The sequence below is a fragment of the Leucopleurus acutus genome (assembly GCF_964270905.1).
Source record: "Leucopleurus acutus genome assembly, chromosome: 8".
In the NCBI taxonomy this organism is placed as follows: domain Eukaryota; kingdom Metazoa; phylum Chordata; class Mammalia; order Artiodactyla; family Delphinidae; genus Leucopleurus; species Leucopleurus acutus.
In genome coordinates, this window is record NC_139151.1 from 48,692,706 (window position 1) to 48,705,526 (window position 12,821).

General features: G+C 37.1%; 1 protein-coding gene across 7 annotated transcripts in view; it reads left to right on the forward strand.

Annotated features, from left to right (window-relative positions):
* The window catches only part of DLG2 (discs large MAGUK scaffold protein 2), an 812,656-nt gene that overhangs the window by 113,121 nt on the left and 686,714 nt on the right, over positions 1 to 12,821 (forward strand). The window contains exon 1 of one of the 7 annotated variants that reach the window (XM_082844900.1): positions 7,038 to 7,114. The exons of the other annotated variants lie outside the window; for them this stretch is intronic. Within the exon in view, the coding sequence (XP_082701026.1) occupies positions 7,064 to 7,114 (51 nt within the window). The 5' untranslated portion in view covers positions 7,038 to 7,063. Of the gene's footprint in view, positions 1 to 7,037; positions 7,115 to 12,821 lie in introns of those variants that run through there. 7 annotated transcript variants of the gene reach the window in all.

The window sequence follows — 12,821 nt, forward strand, 5'->3', positions numbered from 1 at the left end:
CTCTGTCCATTAAACCTTTTAGAATATCAATTATTTTTTTAAAACTCCTGTTCTGATGATTCTGACATTCCTGCCATATCTGACTCTGGTTGATACTTGCCCAGTCTCTTCAAACTGTGTGTTTTGCCTTTTATTATGCTTTGTAATTTTTTGTTGAAAGGACATCATGTGCTGGGTAAAAGGAACTGCAGTAAATAGCCCTTTAGTAATGTAGTGGTAAAGTAGCAGAGGAGGGGTTAGTGTTCTATACTCATATGACTTGGTTTCAGTCTTTTAGTGAGCTTGTGTCTCTGGACTGTGAATGTCACCAGTGCTTTTCAGTTTTTCCCCCTTTCAGATGGTACTGAGTGGCTAAAGGGTGCTGAAGTTGGTATTTCCCTTCCCCGTGTAGATTAGGCTCTGGTAAAACCGCAGCAGGTTAGGCTCTGATAAAATAGTTTCTCCTGAGGATAGACCTTGTTAAGAAGAATAGAATGCTTTTACATGTTTCAAAATAGTTCCTTTTTCCCTCACCTGCTGGAAGCATGAGGAATTTTTCTCCACTCTTCACTTTGAGAACCTGATAGATTTACTAGAGGTAAAACTCACTTAAATATGGCTGTGACCCCAAAAATTGAACCTCTCTGGATCGAACCCCTGTTTAATCCTCAGATTTGTCCACACTGAGCCTCCACAATTCATCAATTACAGTTTAAGTTTTTCCTACCCTGGCACTGGTTCCTGTGGCAATTTCTGCCCTAGTAATAGTGATTCTCTCTATCTGCCCACCTGTCTCTCCAATTGGGGGGGGGGCAGCAGTTTACTCTGTGACCTCACTTCTCTGACAGAGTTGATTTTTCAGTTTGTTTAGCTTTCTATTTGTTATTAGGACAAAGTGGTGACTTGTGATTCTTAACATGCTAGACAAAAACTGGAACCTCTGGTGGATTTTTCATGTCAGTTGTCATACTTTTCAACTCCAGAATTTTTACATAATTTTATTTTATAATTTATGCATCTTTATTGATAGTCTATCTGATTATTCATTGTTGTTGTACTTTCTTTTACTTTTTTAAAGAGGATTCCTTTAGTTCTTTGCACATATTTATAGCTGCTTTGATGTTTTTTCTGTCAATTCCAACATCTAAGATGTCTCAGAAACAGTATTTTTGCTAATTATTTTCTTATGTATGGGTCATATTTTGCTTTCTTTGAATGTCTCATAATTTCTTTTTGAAAACAGGCCATTGAGATAATGTTATAGTAACTCTTAATTCTTATTTGCCATTTGCTGTTTCTTTGTGTTTGCTTGTTTGTATGTTTAGTCACAGTTCCTGTTTCTTTGTGTTTGCTTGTTTGTATATTTAGTCACATATCTGGGCTAGATCTGTAGAGTCTATCTTTCTTGAGGTGTATAGCTACTGATATCTCTTTTGAGTTTTCTTTCTTTTTTTTTTTTTTTTCTTTTTAAATTCTGGCATCCTAGTGTTGCCTCTAGATCAGCATAGCTTAGTGGTGAGCCAATGATTGGTCAGAGATTACACTGAAACACTTTGAGCCCGTAAGTCTTCCATCCTTTGCCAGTGGATTTGTGTATGGACAGGGAAATGTGTTTAAATTCAAACGGTTTACAAATATGCCTGAGATTTTATTTTATAATAGACCTATTATGACTCCCCTGCATATATGCAAGACCTCACATTCAGCTAGAGATGTGTAGATGGCCAGGACCTTCTCCAGTCTCTATGAATGACCTTGCACATGCACTCAGTCTTCCAGCCTGGCAGAGATCATTTGGAGCTATCAAGGCCTGCCATGATTCAACAGATTTTCCAGATATATTTCTAGCTAGTCTGGACAGCCTGTAGCTTTCGCCAACCAGTATTGCTAACTTAAGTTACTGCAGTGTTTACTTGTTCTAATATTTACCACCAAAATCACTATTGTTTCTAACAACATCCCTGATTATGAGGTTTGCCCACATGCTGCTCCAAGTGAAGCTGGTCCCCTGTGTCAGCAAAGCTTCTGTTTCATAGCCTTTCCTGCCCTCGTAGAATTATTGCATGCACAGAATTTGAGGGAGGGGATGTGTAAGAGCAGTCGCAGGCCTAGAACACCAGATTCCCACTGCTGTTAACTGAGGTTCTTGAATCAAAGTTTTTCAATTTTCTATATGCCCTTAGTCAGTTTTCAGAGTCCAGAAATGGCTATTTTTGGCAATTCTGTTTTAAAGTTGTTCTTTGGGGAGAGGATTTTCTGAGTACCTTACTCCACCATTCTGTAATGATAATGGATAGTGTAGTAACAGGTACACCTAGCACGTCCCAGGCTATTGTTCCAAGTATTTTACTTATTCTTTTCATTTATACTAATTCACCAATTCATCCAGTCTTCACAGTCCTATGAGATTATGAACTCTCTTTTACAGATGAGAGAACTGAGGCAGATATCTCACAGCTAGTAACTGGCAGAGTCAAACTCAGGCAATCTGGCTCTAGTGTATAAGTAACCTTACAATTTCTATATTTTATCAACTGGAGTATCGAGTGTATGTACTCTTGAGCACTGTGCTATACTTCTTATTTAATTTAAAATTCCTAACAACTTTATTGAAGTAAATAAGATTTTACTGAGGAGGAACTGAAGCCATGTAACTTCTTTAAAGTCACAACTCTTGTAAGTGGCCAATTTAGGATTAGCATCCCTGTCTGATTGAACCTAAAGCCAGAAGCTGGTAGCCAACACATTATATAATCAGGGCAAAAGATCTACACAAGTACTCTGTAAACACAGAGAAATGACATTAGCACAACCTGGCCTTTGTATAGGAGGGCTAGCGAAAGAAAGGCAGGGTTTATGGTAGCATTAGATAGCTGGAAAGGGAGAAGAATCGTGGAAGGTTTTTTGTGAAGCATAAATAGGAATTACACAGAGAAAACGTGGCAAACAAGATCATCCTAAGGTCATTAAGAAAAATGATAGTGGGGTGAAAATATGATTTTTAATTTCCCTTCATATCTTCTCCCTTCCTACAAACTGCCTTCAATCCTTGTGCTTCCCACCCAAGATTTACTGTCTGATTAATATTTGTTTACTATGCTTAAGCTATTTATGGAATTTATTTAATTTAATGTAACTGGGGATTTATGTTGGCACCCTTTTGAGTATTCCTGTTCCAAGAAGATATTAAAAAAAAAAAAAGGAGCAATGACTATGGTTAATCATGATGCACTGTTTAGAGCTTATACTATCATCTTACCAGTTAACACTGTGCCGGAACACTTAGAAGCCCTGGGGGGTGGGCAGACGAGTCCAGGGAGAGAAGGATTTGGTGCATCCAGTTTGCAGCCCAGAGGTCCCTGTTGTGACGAGCTGTTGTCAGCCACAGCGTCAGTGTGCATAACCACTTCTAAACGCCCGGATCCAGTTTAGGAAGCACTGATACAAATGTAGAGACTTGAGCTTTTAATTTTTTCTTTGAAAAATATATTATACTTTTTTTTGTCACTGTAGGTTTCTATTTGATCTAAGTTAATTGAATCTCACGGGGGAAAGAGGGGTAACTCAAGTCCTCTGTGGGAGTATTGTGCACAACTTAACAAATATATGTTAAGTTTTCCAAAATTTCCTACAAACAATAGGTATTCATCTCTATACCTGCCATTCTCCCTCTGCCCCAACACTCACATGTGCCTACACTGGTTTAGAAGAGTGAATAGGCAGGACTTAAAATATGCCAATGGCAGACCTAGGAAAAACTTTAAAATAATTGCAGTTAATATTTTTGAGGGTTCACTAGGTGCTAAACACTAAACCGTTACAAAATTGTATCATTCAGTCCTTATACAACCCAATAAGATAACTACCATCCATTTTGTAAATAAGGACACCAAGGCTCAGAGAGGTTAAGTAACTCACCCAAAGTTTTATAGCTAGAGAGTGAGAGAATCATGCTATGAACCCAGGCAATCTGACTCCAGAATTCTAGCTCCTAACCACCATGCTAAGTTGTTGAACCATGCAGAACTTACCATTTTGTAAGTCAGAAACAGTTAAACATCAGCAACTTCAAACGATTCAATCAGATTCTCTCTCACTTTTAGAGGATAAGCTATGTGTGTAGCATAAGGTAGTGGGATCAGCTCTAGATTCAGAGTCCAGAAAACCTAGATTTGTATCAAAACTCCAACATTACTAGGTGAGCAATGTTGAGCAACTTATCATCTCTTAGCTATTTATTCATCTATAAAATAGAGATATCAACCCTCATAGGACTGTTATGAGGAGCAAATAATAATGTATGTGAAAATAGTATGTTAATGATTAATGCTGCTGTTAGCATAATCTGAAAAAGATTACATATAAACAACTTGAAACCTTACAATTTCCATATTTTATCAACAGGCTAGGCGGCTGGGGACAGAAACAGCATTAATACTAGCTCCCCGTCATGATCCTAAGGGGATTCAAGAAAGGTGAAATAACATAAAGCAGCAGAATGAGCTCCCTTAGCATCTGATCCAGAAAGATTGAGCTGACCTTTTTTTTTTATAACAAGCGTACCAACGCATTTTTTCCAGAATCACAGAACTTAAAAAACTTCTTCATGTGATCTTGATGAAAGAGCAGATGAATTAGTGGAGTGATACAGCTCTCTAGCTCTTTTCCAAGGTTGTGAAGATACTGATGTACTTTTAAAATCAGGTGAAAAGAGATCATATGAGCTGGCAAAGAAGGTGGGGAAAGTCACTCAATAAATATTTGTTGATGGATGGATTGGTGTTGAAGGCTGCTGAAAGGGTGAGCTGTATTCAGATGAAAAGGGAGACAGCTTATTGTTAGCAAGTTGTGAAGTAAAATGATTAGAGAGAAATTAAGACAGTTTACTCCTTTGGAAACTGACAATGGTGAGTAGGACTTTCGAGTACAAAGGGATTTTAAAAGATTCATGACAAATAAGAATCCCTTCCCATAAGGTTCAGTTGATTTATTTCTTCAATAACTATTTATGAAATGGCTGCTATGGGCAAGTCATTATGATAGGTGCCGCAAAAGACAGTGTCTCATCTGTACAGTATATCAGGAAAGATAAAGCATGATGTAAGGAGCTGGACCGTGAGGAAGACCATAAGTACAGTGAGAGAGGGACTGTGCTATGTATGACCAGGGAGAAAGGTTAGTGTTTTAACATTAGACTTCCCTTGATTCAAACAATAGATGCTTCCATTCTTTCCTCACTCCTTATGCCACTCCTTTAATTTTCTTCCACAAATCTGGATTGAGCATATACTTCCCATCACTAAGTGATGAAAAAGATGAACAAGATAGTCCTAGTTTCATGTTACTTACAACTAGATAAACTCGGAGAAGTTGCTTAACTTAGAAACTTGGCTTTCTCAGTAGTAAAATTAAAGTTAAAATGTCTAGCTCTCAGGATTATTTTAATGTTTAGATCAACTGATCATAGTGCCTGGCACATAGTAGATACTTAAAACAAAAAAAAAGCAACAGTAGTAATAGTCGCAGTAGTAGTACTATCATTATTGTTACTATCACGGAGGGGTAATTTAGAGAATAGAGTGATGATTTTCAGAGGATTGTTAAGAAAAATCTTTTTGACTTTATAGAAGAGGCAGCCTTTGGCTGACAGAAATGGAAGCTTCCCACATCCCCAAATAGAATCTAGCTCTATGAGGGTAGGGACTGTGTTTTGTTTACTACTGTATCCCTAGGACCTAACATAGTACCTGGGAAATTCTCAGCATTCAAATATATTTTTCTAAATTAATTAGTATTTTAATAAGCATAAATTAAATATATTTAGGGTGGGGTATATGACATTAATAAAGATACCAAAGAGGATATGCTTTATTTAATTTCAGTTACTTGGCTAGAAAATGTCTTTGAAGATAAGAAGTAGGGTCTGTAGCTAGACAGGTAGACTGGGGACAGCTGGTGGATATTCTGCAATTTTCTTTAAGGATAAAGAAAAGTTACTTAAAGCTACTTGTGCAGCAAAATTATACAATGAAAATAAATGTTGCTTTTTAGAAAGATAAATCTCAAAGGATATGAAGAATAGATTGATATTGAAAAATTAGAGCGGCAGAGATATTTTTAGGAAATTATATTGATGGTCCTAAGAAAGTGATAGTTTAGGTCTTAAAATAGGATAGTGGGTATGGATAACAAATATAAAGGATATATATGAAAAAGAGGATTCCCTTAACAGGTATATAGAGTAGCCTGGAGGAAATGATAGTTATAATTAGGCAAGATGATTAGTTCTATTTTAGACTTACTGAGACTGGGGTGATACTAGGGCATTTACTTAGAAAACAAAAGTTAGGTGAGATGAAAACTCACGTAAAGATTGTATAACAATAAGGGCAGACTTTGTGAATGCCCATATCTGGCAAGAGGAAAGGAAATGGATATAAATGCATTGGATAGATCAGTAGGGAGGAGACCAGCAAGATATCAACCATGTGACAAAAGAAAAGGGGATTTTTAAGTTATGCTCCAGATTGTCAAATACTGCGTGAAAACTAGGGAGTATGAAGGCTGGGGAAAAAATCATTATATGGATACACACGGATCTTTGTTGATCCTTAAGAGCTCAGCTTTTGTGTGGTGGTGAAACAAAAACAAGATTGCAGGGGGCTAAGGAAAGAAGTCAAAGATGAAGAAATGTACGACAGTGATGTTCTGCCTCACACTATAGTTGTATTATACCCAAGTGTAAGAGAAAATATTCTTGGCTCTCTGCTGACACCATCATAATATTTGTGAAATCGTATCTTGTGGTTCAACACACACTTTGTTTCTGTTTCTCTAAATCTTTGGGGTATGTGCTTTGAGCTCTTGATTCTCTTGGACACTTTACTTGCAACTGACCAGGTGGTTTGTATATGAGGGTGGTCAAGTGAGGGAGGGGCCTTGATGGGATAAAAACCTGTATCATGATGCTTTCTTAGTTATTCGATTGTACTCTTTAACACCATTTACTGCCCTCAGAGGGCATGTTCAAATTTTGGAATATTTAACCCAAAGAATGAAACAGCCTGCAACAGGCTAGAGCCAAATGAAAGCATTCAAGCCAGCTGTTATTACACCATCCAGCAAATGGTGCAAAGTAAGGAAGCAAAGCTGGGAAGAAATGTGCCATTTCCAAACCAGAGGCAAATCCAGTTCTGAACTTAAGTGACTATATTTTTCCTTCTTTACAGAAGCCTTTAATCAAGACAAATTTGTATATATAAAATGACTTTCTTTTTATACATGTAAGAACCCTAAGCTATCTTCCTTGATTTCTCTTGACAGAAATACCAGGGAAAATTATCACAATTTTACAAGTAAGAAGCTACTTAATTTTTAAAAATCTGTGGTTTATAATTAAATTTAAAAAGATACATAGTAATTAATATTAAGTCGATGATCACTTTTCTAGCCCCAAATTTCTATGTGTTATGAAGTCTTAATGACAAAGGCAGAGGAAATAAAACCAAAAGAAAATTGTTTAAGAATGGAACAGATCATAGGATACTGATTTTTTTTTTTTTCTATATTTGCTGGAAGCTACGATTTAGCAGTTCACTGAACTCAGAAGTTTGTCTAACTAAGATTATAAGTTTAACTTGAAATCAGGGTCTACTGGTAAGAACACATTCAGGTGAACAATAAGAATAGTGTTCTTACCAAAATTAGAATCTTAACTAAGAATATCAACAGTTATTTCTGTAGTTTGTGTTTGTTAAAAACAAGAAATTCTAACTATGATTAGCTTCTTATAAAACTGTACATTTATAAACCAGTCTCATTATAATTGAATAATATTCCTAAAATAACCAGATGCATACCTCAGATTAAAATAGGTGCTCACTAAAGCTTAAACAGAAAATCTTTTGCTTACTACAGTTTAAAAAATATTGACACACAAATGTGTATAATACTTAACAAAGATGAATTCTAACAGCTTGTAAGTGACAAAACTGCTATTGGAATTCAGGCCTTTTAGATTCCAGAGTCTGAGCTTTTAATTTCTCTGTGATAATTCCTCTTAACATGAAGAGAGGACACAATTTTAGCCAGTGGAGATAGTCTAGGAGAAGGGACATTATTAAAGAAAGTGATGGACAGCTTAGTTGTGTGCTGCGAACCTCCAGGCTTCGTCTAATGATGCTCTCATCACGATTAGAGCCTCCATGCTTGTAGATTAACTTTCACTTTTTTCAGTACTTGATTGTTTTGCATCCATTCAGCAGAGACATGTAAAGTTAAATGTGATTAAAAAGATGGAGATAATGAACATCAGCCTTCAGTTCTTTCTTTTGGATTAGAGTAGAGCAAAACTCCCTTTTTGTCCCCTTTTTCAAAAAGAGCTACCTTTTATTTCTACCCAAAGATTTGAGATCTTTAAGAAGAAATAGGGAAGGTGCTGAAGGTGATGTCCTTGAGTGGAGCTAAGGAGAGCAGGTGATACTGCCCTCTAGTTTCTTCCCTGATCCTTTCAGATCAAGGAGAAGGGCCATGGCAGAGGTACATGGAGGTTAGGGAGATGCTAGCTGGTAGGATTATGGGTTGCTGATTGGGACCTTTGGAATAAAGAATAATAGAAAAGTCCTTAGTTAAGTTTGGTCGGGTGCACCTTGACCAAAGTGACAGGCAAAGTAAATATGATTTAAACAGTAGATGGGGAGAAAAACCCTGATGTGAGGAGGTCAGAGCATGGAGTGACCTCAGAGATCATCTGTCTGCATGAGAAAATTGAAGCACCATGACCTACCCAGGGTTACCCAGTCTGTTAAACCACAGAATTAAGACTACAATACAGGTCTTCTGACTCTAATGCCAGTGTTCTCTCTAGCAGTTCTCTCTAGCACTAATGCCAGTGTTCTCTCTAGCAGTTCTCTCTAGCACTCTGAAGAAGTGGTTCGTGCTGTTCCCTCGTCTCTTTCCTACTCATTCTGATGAACACCTGCCCATGAACACATTCAGTTCATACCATCTCCTCTATGAAGCCTTTTTTGACAACCGCCACGTGCAATCACCTATCCCTTTCTTTGTGTCATCTCTGCAGCTGCTGTAATCCCAGGCATCTACCACAGCAGTCATATCACTTTGTTGCATGTTTTCATTAGTCTCCCTCTGCTAGAGTGAGTTCTTTGAGGGCAGAAGCCATATCTCATTCATCCCTGTATCTCCAGGGCTTATCACCATACCTAGCACATGGTAGGTTCTAAATAAGTGTTAGGTTATGTTTTAATTCATGTATTCAGTATTTAAATTAGAAATTACCAATGCATGTGCATAAAAATTTGCCGAGATGGAAAGATAAATTCAAGTCATATATCCTAGGAAAAGACCACAGTTATTAGGGGAGGCCTAATACTTACTTGAAGTTGGAGAAGAATTCAATGACAGTGCAAATTTTGGCGTTCTCACGTGACCTGGTTCTAAAGATTCTTCTGAAGACATACTATGAACAAGGCACGGCACCAGAAGTTACAGGCGTACAAAAAATGAGTAAAATAAAGTGTGTATCCTTATGAGCATGGGGTATAAGGGATGCAATGAGAGCAACTTTTAGGAAACTGAGTACCAGTAGCAGAGAAACATGATGGTCAAACTGGGAAAGAGAATATTAAAAAGAAAATACAAGAGCGAGTGGACAAAAGATTGGGAGAAAATCCAGTTGCAGTTATATTCTGAGTGAAAGCCACACTGACCTGATTTGGGAGAGACTGCGAAGACAATTCCTGCCCATAAGGGAGTACATCTTAGATGGGTTCATGAAAGAAGTCTTTGTGTTAAAAAAGGTTTTTAGTGGATTTTGTAGAAGAAAGCAAGTTTGTTTGCTTCTTAAGTGATATTTTGTACTACTGGTGAAATTAGCAAGCATTCAACATTTGATCAAATAAATCTGTGACCCATGCAGATTTCTAATCCAGAACTCAATAGAATAGCTGTCACTATTGGATACCTACTATGTGTAAGGCAGTGAAGGCGTGTAATCTCATTTATTCTTCCCAACAATTTCATGAAGAGAATTGTGTGCTATTATAGCTAAAATTTCTATTTTTATTTTTATTTATTTAACATCTTTATTGGAGTATAATTGCTTTACAATGTTGTGTTAGTTTCTGCTGTATAACAAAGTGAATCAGCTATATGTGTACATATATCCCCATATCCCCTCCCTCTTGCTCCTACCCTCCCTATCCCACCCCTCTAAGTGGCCACAAAGCACTGAGCTGATCTCCCTGTGCTATGCAGCTGCTTCCCACTAGCTATCTAACTTACATTGGGTACTGTATATATGTCAGTGCTACTCTCTCACTTCGTCCCAGCTTACCCTTACCCTTACCCTTGTCCTCAAGTCCATTCTCTATGTCTGTGTCTTTATTCCTGTCCTGCCCCTAGGTTCATCAGAACCTTTTTTTTGTTTGTTTTAGATTCCATATAAATGTGTTAGCGTATGGTATATGTTTTTCTCTTTCTGACCTACTTCACTCTGTATGACAGACTCTAGGTCCATCCAACTCACTACAAAAAACTCAATTTCATTTCTTTTTATGGCTGAGTAATATTGCATTGTATATATGTGCCACATCTTCTTTATCCATTCATCTGTCACTGGACACCTAGGTTGCTTCCATGTCCTGTCTATTGTAAATAGAGCTGCAGTGAACATTTTGGTACATGACTCTTTTTGAATTATGCCTTTCTCAGGGTATATGCCCAGTAGTGGGATTGCTCAGTCATATGGTAGTTCTATTTTTAGTTTTTTAAGGAACCTCCATACTGTTCTCCATAGTGGCTGTATCAATTTACATTCCCACCAACAGTGCAAGAGGGTTCCCTTTTCTCCACACCCTCTCCAGCATTTATTGTTTAAAGAGTTTTTTGATGATGGCCATTCTGACTGGTGTGAGGTGATACCTCATTGTGGTTTTGATTTGCATTTCTCTAATGATTAGTGATGTTGAGCATCCTTTCATGTGTTTGTTGGCAACCTGTATATCTTCTTTGAAGAAATGTCTATTTAGGTCTTCTGCGCATTTTTGCATTGGGCTCTTTGATTCTTGACATTGAGCTGCGAGCTGCTTATATATTTTGGATATTAATCCTTTGTCAGTTGCTTCATTTGCAAATATTTTCTCCCATTCTGAGGGCTGTCTTTCCATCTTGTTTATGCTTTCCTTTGCTGTGCAAAAGCTTTTAACTTTCATTAGGTCCCATTTGTTTATTTTTGTTTTTATTTCCATTTCTCTAGGAGGTGGGTCGAAAAGGATCTTGCTGTGATTTATGTCAAAGAGTGTTCTGCCTATGTTTTCCTCTAAGAGTTTGTTAGTGTCTGGTCTTACATTTAGGTCTTTAATCCATTTTGAGTTTATTTTTGTGTATGGTGTTAGGAATTGTTCTAATTTCATTCTTTTATATGCAGCTGTCCAGTTTTCCCAGCACCACTTATTGAAGAGGCTGTCTTTTCTCCATTGTATGTTCTTGCCTCCTTTATCAAAGATAAGGTGACCATGTGTGCATGGGTTTATCTCTGGGCTTTCTATCCTGTTCCATTGATCTATGTTTGTTTTTGTGCCAGTACCATACTGTCTTGATTACTGTTGCTTTGTAGTATAGTCTGAAGTCAGGGAGCCTGATTCCTCCATCTCCATTTTTCGTTCTCAAGATTGCTTTGGCTATTCGGGGTCTTTTGCATTTCCATACAAATTGTGAGATTTTTTGTTCTAGTTCTGTGAAAAATGCCATTGGTAGTTTGATAGGGATTGCATTGAATCTTTCGATTGCTTTGGGTAGTAGAGTCATTTTCACAATGTTGATTATTCCAATCCAAGAACATGGTATATCTCTCCATCTATTTGTATCACCTTTAATTTCTTTCATCAGTGTCTTATAATTTTCTACATACAATTTTCTAAGGTCTTTTTTCTCCTTAGGTAGCTTTATTCCTAGATATTTTATTCTTTTTCTTGCAATGGTAAATGGGAGTGTTTCCTTAATTTCTCTTTCAGATTTTTCACCATTAGTGTATAGGAATGGAAGAGATTTCTGTGCATTAATTTTGTATCCTGCTACTTTACCAAATTCACTGATTGCCTCTAGTAGTTTTCTGATAGCATCTTTAGGATTCTCTATGTATAGTATCATGCCATCTGCAAACAATGACAGTTTTACTGCTTCTTTCCTGATTTGGATTCCTTTTATTTCTTTTTCTTCTCTGATTGCTGTGGCTAAAACTTCCAAAACTATGTTGAATAATAGTGGTGTAAGTGGGCAAGCTTGTCTTCTTCCTGATTTTAGAGGAAATGACTTCAGTTTTTCACCATTGAGAATGATGTTGACCGTGGGTTTGTCATATGTGGCCTTTATTATGTTGAGGTAAGCTCCCTCTGTGCCTACTTTCTGGAGGGTTTTTATCATAAATGGGTATTGAATTTTGTTGAAAGCTTTTTCTGCATCTATTGAGATGATCATATGATTTTTATCCTTCATTTTGTTAATATGGTGTATCACATTGATTGATTTGCATATACTGAAGAATCCTTGCATTTCTGGGATAAACCCCACTTGATGGTGTATGATCCTTTTAATGTGCTGTTGGATTCTGTTTGCTAGTATTTTGTTCAGGATTTTTGCATCTATGTTTATCAGTGATATTGGCCTGTAGTTTTCTTTCTTTGTGACATCCTTGTCTGGTTTTGGTATCAGGGTGATGGTGGTCTTGTAGAATGAGTTTGGGAGTGTTCCTCCCTCTGCTATATTTTGGAAGAGTTTGAGAAGGATAGGTGTTAGCTCTTCTCTAAATGTTTGATAGAATTCGC